We start from the raw sequence: 12,291 nt of genomic DNA, 5'->3' as shown, positions 1-12,291 counted from the left end.
TTCATAGTGTGTAGTGCTGTAGATTCAATGCGCCCACCCTCTTCCTTAGAAGCTTGTGGGTCTGATCACAGATGTTTCCTTTTATTAACTAGCTTCCTTTAGCAATAAACATGTGTACCATACTGCATTTACTCACCACTCCATACTACTCTCACCCATGTGCAAGACACAATTTACCATTGAGTCTGCCCATGTGCATTGCTAACTAATAGAGCAGGTCACCCTACTCTGTGACTCAAAACACTTCTTCAAAGAAAAACAACATGCAAACATCCTGGCTCTAGACTAGATAGTAGGAGTATACAGAACACGTGACCAATGTTCCCTCTAATTATTTTCCTCTGTGTGCAGCAGAGTAAGGTCTCTGTGCGCTGCAGCGAAGGCTATGTGCACCAAAAACCTGACAGTGCCTGCAGACCAGGGCTTTGAGTGGGATGAAAAAACTACGGGGTCTCTTAAAGGGGCGTAACCAATGCAATTAAGGGCGTGGCCTAAAAGCAGTTAGGCTAAAAATATGTGCATCGCATAGTGTACCACCCGACTAATATGCCAGGTCTGTCCGTATCACTGCATTCAAATGTACAGCGTGACAACGCCTTAGTAAACTTTGCTCGCAAGATCCGCCTGTGTATAGTATGCATCATCCTGCAGTTTAGTTATTTTGGGTTAGTTAATTAAAAAATAACACATAATTTTGAATATTTTACGAGAGAGAGAGTGTGAGGCACGTGTGGGATAATGGCTTGCTCTGTGTTGAACTCAATCACGGTCCGAGCCCCGATCTTGCCACTGTAAACACGACTGCACTGTGTGTTGTTTTATTTTCCAGCATTGTTAGCTTCCCTGGTGCCTCTTGCGGTGTCTGCCTTCTCGCTGTTAAGTAGTAACCGCGTCAACTTGTTTTTCAGGAAGTGGGGGACACACCTTTAATTTTTACTGGAAGAATTATTTTCCCATTCAGCGTAAACCCTGTTCGATACACTTTCACGCCATTGAGGATTGCCAGTAGCGCTGTGAAGCTGCAGACATGTTAGAAATTTCGGTGCAGATAATAAATTGCGCGGTTTTGGTGGCGAGAGTTGCTGATTGAAAATTTATGTGGATGATTGATCTACTCAGTAGCTATTACAAACTTCAAACACTTACACAACTTTACAGAACACATCTGTTCCTAATCTTTTTCTCTCTTCACGCTGTTTGGCCAGCTGTTCTGGTGAAAAACTCTAGTCCGGCTTTGTAGCTTTTATGGAGGTGAGATAAGAAGGCAAGTGGATGGACGTAACCTGTCAAGCGGAATACAGTTTGCCACAAGTTGTCCTCACTGTGTGAGAAACAAAAAGGAGTCTGCTTCTTTTGTTTTGACTGAAACTGCCTCTGATTATTACAAATAGACACCTGTTTATAACATCTAGGAATATATTTCGTACTTCTATCACAGAGCAAATTAAAGTTTTTACCTTGATGCTGTCTTTTGTTCGAGCGCGGCTGGGGGCTGATTGTGACTCGCCCATCCCATTTGCATAGATTAAAAGCATGGCAACATGAATGGCCAAAACCATACTCCGTCCAATCAAGGCAAGAAATGCCCCAGTCCATCATAAAAAGAGCGCACAATTGAGCAAGCAGTGCTTATTTTGTACAAAAAAAGTGCCAGGGCCCTCGTCGGGAGGCAACTGAATGCTTGCGACACCTGTAGCCCCCGCCAGCCCTGCCAATGACAGTTTGACTGTCTGTTGTTAGATTCAGATGGGGGCTGATTGTGACCGAGTGGCCAGTGTGAAAATATTTGTTAATTGCAGCGCATGATGGTGCTGCAATTAACACATATTTCCACAAAGGCCCATAAACAGCCTGCAGCCGCTTCCCATTAAGGAACAAATGTAGCAAGAGCCACTTGTTATGGAACTCGTCCCCGAAATCACGAAATTCGCATTTTTCGCAACGCTCGCTTTTTAAAAGCAGCGGCGCGAACACTCTCCCGTGATGTGTGCGCACTTCAATAGGGACATTGCGCAGTGGGGGGGTCACTGAGGTGGGCGGTTGCGCGCGCACGCGCGTGCGTTGGAGGGAACACTGCGTGACTCTTCAGCACTGCATGCTACGAACAGAAGCTTACGGGGTAAGCAACATTTTTCTTACTGATTGACAAGAAGGGGATGGCCAGCACAAAAGCAGAATGAATTGTTTTTCTCTGGGAATATACGTCCTATAATCAAAAATATCAATATAAAAGTTAAGGTAACTGTCTTCTCCCCAGATCTGCAAGCAATTCGGAGAGTATATTCAAAGCACAGTGGCAGGAGGGATGTAACCTCCCAGGGGAGAGAGCAAGTAAATCCATGCAATCCCAGGGTGCGCTGAAAGAGAAAGAAAAAAGTAGTTTTATGATTGTGAGCAGTGGAAGGATCAAAGTCATCCTTTCTAAAGGTTGGTAAAGAAGCTATCCTTCAGAGGAGGGAAAAACACAAGAAGAGGAAATAAAACCATTAACTCGGAAGCAAGGAAATGAGACTGACACAAAATCCAACAAAGTATGAGCAGTGGGCTAACCTGAAGCCTACTACATTGGTATTGGCCACAATAGGTATTTGACAGCAGCCACCTTAAATTAGTTTGCAGGCAAGACCTTAAAATGTTACATTGTGATCCTTAATTTTGACAGGTCCAAAAGTCATTTTGCATGAACAAAGTATTTGTAGGTGCGCCTGATGTCCCCTTGGGAAGGATGAAATGTAGAGAAGTTGCATCCATGGGGGAAAGAAAAACATGAGCAGAGTTTAGCAAAAGTACTCAGTAAGTCCTATTCACCATCATTACTTAATGGTCACAGTATTCCTTTTCATTGCTTGTTGAGTAAGTGAATCTAGTGAGGAGGCATAAAAAAGCAAAGTCAATTGTAAGACTTGTTATACCTGGTATGGGTTCTCCGTCTACAAATGTCAAATAATTGCCTTAGAAGTTAGACTAGCACATAAGTGGGCAACTGGAAGATGTTCACTCCAATAGTGGTCTTCTTTTTGAGAAAGGCTGGCCGTGGCTGGGAAACCAATGCTGCTGTGACCTTTATCCTCTTTCCATCTAGCTATGTTACAGGTAAGGGTTGGGTTTTTGGGAGAATGGAGGATGTAGGTGCTGCGTTCTGAATCGAATACCTAAAATGTTAATCTGGTTCACACATTACTAATCTCAGTTGTTTCCATCGGATGGACTATACCTTTGTGCTTCAAACTAATGTTAATCAAAGACCTTATTGAATCTGTGTCACAACAGTATTGCTGTGTGATCCTATTTTAGATTCACATTTGTGTATTATTCCATTATCTAGTGTTTGGGTAACTCCTGGCACCAAAACCCTCTTGCTTCGCATATGTGCTTCCACACAGACCCATTTATGTATTTGAAACTTGCTGCCATACTTATGTTGTGGTGATTTTTTTTGTTTTAACAGATGATTAAACTCTCCTGTGTGCAATTTGAAATCACTTCATTTATGTTGTAGTTTGATCCAATTCTCTGTTTACCCCTAGCCCTGGACGTTTGTGAGAAGTGGGGAGAGACACCGCCGCTGCAACCCAAGCACATGCGAGAAGCCGTCCGCCGGTTGAAGGCTCGCGGACAGATCCCAAACTCCAAATATAAGAAAATGCTCTTCAATTAAAAAGTGGATTGGCGAGCATCTTCAAAGGATACCATGCCTGTGATGAAGAATACCTGCAAAGACATATAGAGATTGCCTGCTCTGGTGTCACCTGAGGGCCGTCCTCTTAGTGTGAAAGAGGTGTACTGATCTAGAAAACGGCAAAATAGGGTGTTGAGCACAAATTGGAAGGCTTTGCGTTGTCAGACAGCAATGACAGGAGGTCTAAAAGGGTGGGTTCAGCCGTATACATCATACCCGACAGTGATACACTACTCTCTCCTTTACCTCCTGGCATTTTGTTTCTGTCATCCTCATCCTTTGGCACCATTAACAGCTCAAACTAAACCCGCTCCCTTGGCACAATGAGATGGGAATGAAGCAGAACTGAACATTTTTGCACTGACTTATATTAAACTATTGTTCAAGAACTTATTATTTTGATGACTTTAAAATAAATATAAAGATCCTATTTTCTGGGTTTTTGATGTCAATTTTGAGAAAGCACTGGGTTTAAAAGAGCCACGAAACCTGTGCCAAATAGTTAAAACTACATCCTGAAAATGGTAATATTCTCATTTCAGATTTGCACAACGCTGCAGCACCTGCTGTTGTATACATTTGTGATGTTTTTTATTTTTTTTTTTTTTTTTTTGTGAAGGCCAACATGGAGCAGATTCCTAGCTTATCTGCATCTTTTTGCCGTAGACTTGGTGTTAGTCTTCATTAAACCTTGGTCAAGGAATCCTCAGTCTAGTGAACAGTGCTTACAAACCCACTACAGCTCCCACGTGATTAAGTGCTTTATTGATTGATTAATTCAAATCATTTCAATTTTACAAACATCAGAAGTGCTCAGACGTGAGTCCCAGGCTCTCCACATCACTGGAGTCAAGCTATCCAGGCTGAAGAAGGCTGATAGCCAGAAACCGGTCCTTGGATGCTTGATTCCGGTCTAGGAAAGACATGGCTTGGTAGTTCGGGCTGGACTGTTCCCAAGAGGCACAGGGTCAAGGCTGATTTGCATATAACCAGTGTCTGACCTAGGGTGGTGTGGAGTGCAAAAAATCGATGGATTTAGGCCCAGATCTTTGTACTGGGGTGAATGTAAGACATTGTTCTGCATTCTGTCCATCAACTATGTTTTTTGCAATTTTCACCCCGAGTGGGCTGGGTATGCTCAGACGTGAGTCCCAGGCTCTCCACATCACTGGAGTCAAGCTATCCAGGCTGAAGAAGGCTGATAGCCAGAAACCAGTCCTTGGATGCTTGATTCCGGTCTAGGAAAGACATGGCTTGGTAGTTCGGGCTGGACTGTTCCCATGAGGCAAAGGGCCAAGGCTGATTTGCATATAGCCATTGTCTGACCTAGGGTGGTGTGGAGTGCAAAAAAACGAAGGATTTAGGCCCAGATCTTTGTACTGGGGTGAATGTAAGACATTGTTCTGCATTCTGTCCATCAACTATGTTTTTTGCAGGTAAAAGGGTAGCAGCACAAGCTGCCAACTGTATGTGTATCGCAAATTCTGTGGGGCTTCTCTCCTGATATAATAGGGCTACATGGGATGAAATGCAGGAATTATTGCAATATCCCCCTTCCCAATATAAAAAATGTGCAACAGTTAGTTGAAGAAGGCAAATCAGTATCCAATGGCACGATACAAAGCGCATTCGATTCTGCAGACACCAGTGCAAGAGAAATTATTACTACTATGCTCATTAGAAGTCAGGCATGTCTAAAAATATCTGAATTTAAAACCGAAGTACAGCAAAATCTGCTTAATTTACCCTTTGATGCCCATTATTTATTTGTCCAATAAGTAATTGAATTGCTAGAAAAACTTGAAAAAGGACACAAACAGCTAAATCATTGGGGGCCCTACAAACATATCAGTAGCGGGGTTCCTTCAGTTGTGTCCAATACAGAAGTACAAATAAAGGAAATTTCTCCTCTTAACTAAAATATTACCAACAAACAACAGGGATTCTATCAAAGGCAATTTAACAGGGGGAACTTTCTACAAAACAAATGATAGAAACTGAGGTACATGCCGTGCAACCACTGCCAGAACCCCCTACCCCTCCGAAGCAGTGACAACCTACACCTCCCCACAACACATATAACACGTGTGGAGGGATGATTACAACTATTGTTTATCAACATTGGCAACAAATCACCACAGACCAATGGGTGTTATCTATGATAAAAGATTGGTATTGTTTAGAACTCAAACACCCCTCCACTCACACACACAATTCCACCCAAACCACATAAAATGGCAAAAGAACATCTTGCACTATTACAGAAAGATTACCAATACATCACCAGGGACACGGAGTATACTCCCTTTATTTTCTCATCTCCATAAAGGACAAAGCATTAAGATCTATTCTAGACCGAAGGCCACTAAACACGAAAATGTCTTCAAAACATTTCCACATAGTTACACTACAGGAAGTAATACCATGTTCGAGGCATATGAGCTGAAGATTGTACACTATGCATAGATCGCCATCTGGTGTTGGGCTTGGATGCTTGCATGTTGTTTTTGTCTTCGAAGAAGTCTTGTAGTCACGAGGTTGGTGACTCCTCCTTCGGTTGACAGTGCACATGGGCTACGGCTCCATCGTGAGAATGTTTTTTTCCGCCATTGGGTTCGGATGTAACCTGCTGCGTTCCGGATCGTTGTCGTTATCGAACCTCCTTCGACGCGCAATCACACTTAACCGACGGTATTGTCTCGATCGCGTGCCTTCGACGAGCACCCTCGACAACTTTCGAAAGACGGAAGTCGATGGAACGGACTCCATTTTAGAAATATCCACAGTGTGGGGATAAGTTTCCACACTGACCTCCATTCTGTTAGCAATCTGTGCCTCTCTCCAGAACATCAAGAGGATGATTGTGAGGCTTGTCTCTTCTTCAAGTCCAAAAAGACCATCCAGGATCCTCGAGCTCGACGCCGCGACATGCAGCGAGGCACATGTTCCATTCCGGACATCTTCCATCAAGGTCACGATAACGTTCCAGAGCCAGAACAGGAAGAACGGGTCCCTGACTCCGAAGCAGACGTCTCCGACGCCGAAGATGACATCAGCCCGGCTCAAAGGTACGCGAGTACTGAGACCCCCACCCAAGCCCATACCAATGGCTCCGGTAACACCTTCACATTTGGGCTCAGGTCCACACCGTACAAAAACTTCAGACACCCCCTCTGGACCCGGCACCGAAGGATAAACAAAAGCCATCTGGCTCGAGCCAACCACCCGGTACCGAAAAACCATCTTCGGCACCGAAAGCTCAGTTGTCCAAGTTGCCACGCCCACCGGCACCGGGAAATCATTCGGCACCGAAATCGATAAAAGATCCTTTGGCACCAAAGCAGCCCAATAAGGCATCGGCACCTAAGCGGCTAGATAAAGCTTCGGCACTGAAGCAACCGGATAAGCCACTGGCACCGAAACAGCCAGTTAAAACCTCTTCCTGAAGCACACAGGAAGACTTTGGCACCGAAAACTTCAGAGCCAAGACCATTAAAGGACAAAGCACTGAAGGATTCGGAACCAGGGAAGGATTTTGTACCGGACAATGTCCCAAACACAGTTTCCTAGGAGAACCCCTCGACGCCAGATACACCTATCGATCCCGAAGAGCTTTTCTTTTCCGATCCAAAGCAGACTACCATCTTTGTTCACCCAAAGACTGGTCACATGGCCACCAAACTACCTACAAAGAGGAAACCAGATCATTTGCCACATGCTCCAATTCTTCAAAAAAAGATGCACATAGCTACTAATACTTCACCACCACATTCACCTCCACCACCAGTTACCCCTAATCTAATCATTTCGCCACCACACTTTCACTTGGGGATGGGCAACTGGTTGAAGACGTTGCCATTAGATCCTGATGATGCACCACAGGAACAGACCCATTGCATGATTATAATACTGATCCTGATCAATCCAATGATCTTGGTTTCTACCCCTCAAAACCATCCCCACCAGAGATGACAATGTGGGTTTTGCCCAGCTTATCAATAGGGCTGCCTCCTACCATAAGGTCAAACTTTATTCAGATCCTGTAGAAGTGGATTTTCTAATGGAGACCTTTGCCCAACCACATAAATCTACTCATGTCTTACCCATGTTACAAGGCCTTCTTAGACACGCTCCTGAGGTGTTCAAAGACCCAGATAGAGCTAGGTTTTTAACCCCAGAGTAGACAAAAATACAAAGCCGCTCTAACTGACCCTATATACATCAAGGGCCAACTTCCTTTAGATTTACTAGTTGTAGCCAATGCACGCAAAAGGGCAAACTCCCAGGGGTCAGGTGACACACCACCTCCTGACAAAGAATCTAAATTATTAGACGCGTCAGATAAACGTATGGCGTCTCAAGCTCCAGATTGATGGAGAATAGCAAACACGCAAGTCCTTCTAGCAAGATACGATAGGGCCCACTATGATGAGCTGGAAAATATCAGTCAACATCTACCTCAAGAATATAAGAACAAAGCCAATGACTTTATAGAGGAAGGCAAACTAATAACCACTACATCCATCAAGTGCGTTAGACGCAGCAGACGCCGCGTCCCGCGCAATAAATACCAGTGCTCTGCTACGAAGACACGCCTGGCTCAGGGTATCTGGATTGAAACAAGAGGTACAAAATACCATTCTAAATCAACCCTTTGATCAAGAGCACCTTTTGGCCCTGCAGTTGGCGCATCTTTGGAAAAGATTAAAAAAGACCTGGAGACCGCAAAGTCTATAGGAGCTTTACAGTCACCATCTACCAGAGGCTCCTATCGTCGCTCCTTCTATAGAGCAGGTTCCAAAACAAATACATCAGAACACCCATCCTCGTCCTATAAAAGTCCTGACCAGAGCTCCTTTTCTAGGGGATACAATAGAGGAGGTTACAGGGATAACAACACTCACAACTCCCCTTATAAAAAACGGACTTCCCTACGCTTCCCCCCCCCGATCATCCCACTCCTGTCAGGGGACGCCTCTCACAGTTCCTACCTGTCTGGAATTCCATCGCAACAGACAAGTGGGTAAGACAGATTATCCAATATGGTTATTGCCTGGAACTCAATTCTACACCTCCCAACATTCCTCCAAAACAGTGTCCAATGTCACTAGAACACCTGACGCTCCTCAAGCAGGAGTCTTACCAATGTTACAAAAAGATGCAATAGATCCAGTTCCTCTGCCTCATCAGGGCACAGGAGTCTATTCCCTTTATTTTTAAAAAAGGACGGCTCTCTCAGGCCAATACTGTACCTCAGACCGCTCAACTTTTACATTCTATCAGACCACTTTCACATGGTCACTTTACAAGTGCTTCCACTACAACAGCAATGCGACTTTCTCCACCCTAGATTTAAAGGAAGCCTACTTCCACATTCCCATACCCCGCTCACAGGAAATATCTCAGATTTGTGGTAGATGGTCAACACTACCCGTTCAAAGTGCTCCCATTCGGAGTCACTACAGCACCCAGGGTTTTCACCAAATGCCTCGCAGTGGTTGCAACCCATCTGAGAAGACAACAAATTCATGTCTTCCCTTATCTGGACGATTGGCTCATAAAAGCAAACTCCCAAACAGCTGTGTTCAACTCACACGCCGTACAATACAGTTGCTTCACAGTCTGGGATTCACAATAAATCTAAGCAAATCCCATCTCCAACCGTCCACACTGCAACATTATCTAGGAGCTACAGTGAATACTTCCACAGCCCTAGCATATCCCAATCGGGTCAGGATAAGTGCTATACAAATGCTTGTTCAAAGATTTCAAGCCCAACACTCTCTACCAGCAAGTGTTCATGCAGCTAATAGGAATGATGGCCTCTTGCATTTTTCTCATTCCTCATGCAAGACTGCAAATGCGCCCATTACAAGAGTGTCTGACATGTCAGTGGAACCAGGCTCAAGGTCAGCTAACAGATCTGGTGTTGGTGGACAACCGCACCCATCGCTCTCTGCAGTGGTGGACCACAGAAAACTTTTCCAAAGGGCGGTCGTTCCTCGAGCCAGTCCCACAGATAGTGCTAACAACAAGTGCATCGCTCACCAGCTGGGGATCACATCTCCAAAACCAGACTGTTTAAGGTTTATGGACCTCCCAACAAAAACTATTTCACATAAACTACCTGGAACTGTTAGCAATCTCTCTAGCGTTGGAGTCTTTTCAACCGCAACTCCGTATAGACAACATGACCGCAATGTATTACATTCAAAAGCTGGGGGGACACCCTCCAGTTTTACCGCCTAGCACAGAGCATCTGGAGATGGTCCATTCTACAGAAGATATACCTCCTGGCAGAACACCTACCAGGAGTACCCAATCAAATAGCAGATCTGCTCAGCCGTCAAACACAACAGATCCACAAATGGGAACTTCTTCCTCAAGTTCTTCCATTCTTTCACATGTGGGGACACCCAGACATGGATCTGTTTGCCACACACCAAAATACAAAATGCCCAAGCTTCGCATCCAGGAATCCACACCCATTGTCCAAAGGGAATGCGCTATGGATGAATTGGTCAGGCAAATTTGCTTACGCTTTTCCACCTCTCCCACTCATTCCATTACTAGTGAGGAAACTTCAACAGCATTCCCTCACAATAATCCTAGTTGCTCCACCATGGGCAAAGCAACCATGGTTTACAACTCTGTTGAAACTATCATAGTGCCACATCAAAAACTGCACCTCTCACTCAAGATTCTCACTCAGAACCATGGAGAGGTAAGACACCCAGATCCCAATCCGCTCAACTTTGCGATCTGGCTCCTGAAATCCTAGAGTTCGGCTACCTCAATCTTCCGCTAGAGTGTATGAACATTATCCAAAAAGCTAGACGCCCTACCACATGGGCATGCTATGCAGCAAAATGGTAGAGTTCATCATTTATTGTTCACACAACAAAATCAACCCACTAGTTGCTTCCATTCAAAACATCATCTGTTACCGCTTGCATCTACAACGATGTAACCTAGCATATACATCTCTAAGGTTACATCTAGCTGCCATAGTAGCCTACCTACAAAACAGACATTTGTTAGGGTTCCCGCTATCAAAGCTTTTATGGAAGGACTTAAAAGAATAATTCCACCAAGAGCTCCACCCTCTCCAGTGTGGAATCTCAATGTAGTCCTTACCAGACTAATGGATCCTCCATTTGAACCTCTACACAAATGTGAACTACAGTTCCTTACTTGGAAAGTAGCATTTTTAGTCACCATCACATCTCTCTGAAGAGTGAGCGAACTCCAGGCATTAACCATACAAGAACCATTTTTACAAATCCATCATAACAAAGTGATTCTTAGAACAAACCCAACATTTTTACCCAATGTGGTATCGGCCTTCCATCTAAACCAGTCTGTTGAACTGCCAGTATTCTTCCTTCAACCAGACTCCGTGGCAGAAAGAGCTGTACACACCTTAGATGTTAAAAGAGCAGTACTTTACTACATTGAAAGAATGAAATCCTTTAGAAAAACCAAACAACTTTTCTTAGCTTTCTCCCCACCTCATAAGGGCAATCCTATATCCAAAACTAATTGCAAGGTGGATTGTAATGCAGGCAAATATGCTACCTTAAAGCCAAACGAAAGTTAAACATTCTCCCTAAATCTCATTCTACACGCAAACTAGGGGCCTCTATGGCATTCTTAGGCAACATTACCCTAGATGACATATGAAAGGCAGCAACTTGGGCCACACCATACACCTTCACAAAACACTATTGTGTAGATGTGCAAGCAAAACAAGCTAGTGTGGGCCAGGCTGTATTAAAAACATTATTTCAAACTACTGCAACAGATACAGGTAGCCACCGCTAATATGCGTTATGCGTAGTGTACAATCTACAGCTCATATGCCTTGAACGGAAAATGCTACTTACCAGTATGCATCTGTTCTTGGCATGTAGAGCTGCAGAGTTATACACGCCCACCCGCCTCCCCGGATACCTCTATCTGTTCCAGCCTTATCTTACTTAGATACATACCGCATGGACATCTTTCTATTTCTCATTACTCCATCTAACCCTAGTGGCAAAAAGAATCTAACGATGGAGACGAAGCCTATGCGCACTGTTGACCAAAGAAGAATTCACCAACCTCGTGACTACAAGACTTCTTTGAAGACAAAAACAACATACAAACATCCGAGCCCACCACCAGACGGTGATCGATGCATAGTGTACAACTCTGCAGCTCTACATGCCAAGAACAGATGCATTCTGGTAAGTAGCATTTTCCTTTTACAGCAAGGAGATTTCATGAAAGCATTAGACCTCAAGGATGCATATTTTTCTATCCCCATTCACCAAGCACACTGACATTACCTACGCTTTCAGCTTAAAGGACATTATCAAGTCAAAGTGCTACAATTCTGGGTCGCAACAGCGCCAAGGGTTTTCACAAAATGTCTTGCAGTAGTGCTAGCTCATCTCAAGAGAGAAGGAATACTTCTTTGCCCATATCTAGGCGATAGTTTTATAAAAAGTCAAACACACTATCAGGGTCTTCAACATACTCAACAGGTATTAAACCTTCCACACAAACTTTGGTTTCCTCTAAACATACAAAAATCCCATTTGCAACCCAACCAAATTCAGACTTTTCTA

General features: G+C 44.1%; 1 protein-coding gene across 2 annotated transcripts in view; it reads left to right on the top strand.

Moving 5' to 3' along the window:
* TAF11 (TATA-box binding protein associated factor 11) overlaps nt 1–4,109 on the top strand; it is a 338,944-nt gene extending 334,835 nt beyond the window's left edge. For both annotated transcript variants that reach the window (XM_086923217.1, XM_086923218.1), the window contains exon 6: nt 3,528–4,109. In XM_086923217.1, coding sequence (XP_086779343.1) covers nt 3,528–3,658 — 131 coding nt within the window. In that variant the 3' untranslated portion in view covers nt 3,659–4,109. The remainder of the gene's footprint in view (nt 1–3,527) is intronic.
* Nucleotides 4,110–12,291: the final 8,182 nt, after the last annotated feature.

This window comes from Lissotriton vulgaris, chromosome 5 (genome assembly GCF_964263255.1).
Source record: "Lissotriton vulgaris chromosome 5, aLisVul1.2, whole genome shotgun sequence".
Classification (NCBI taxonomy): Eukaryota; Metazoa; Chordata; class Amphibia; order Caudata; family Salamandridae; genus Lissotriton; species Lissotriton vulgaris.
The sequence above is the reverse complement of the archived record's forward strand: the minus strand, read 5'-3'. Positions and strand labels throughout refer to the sequence as shown.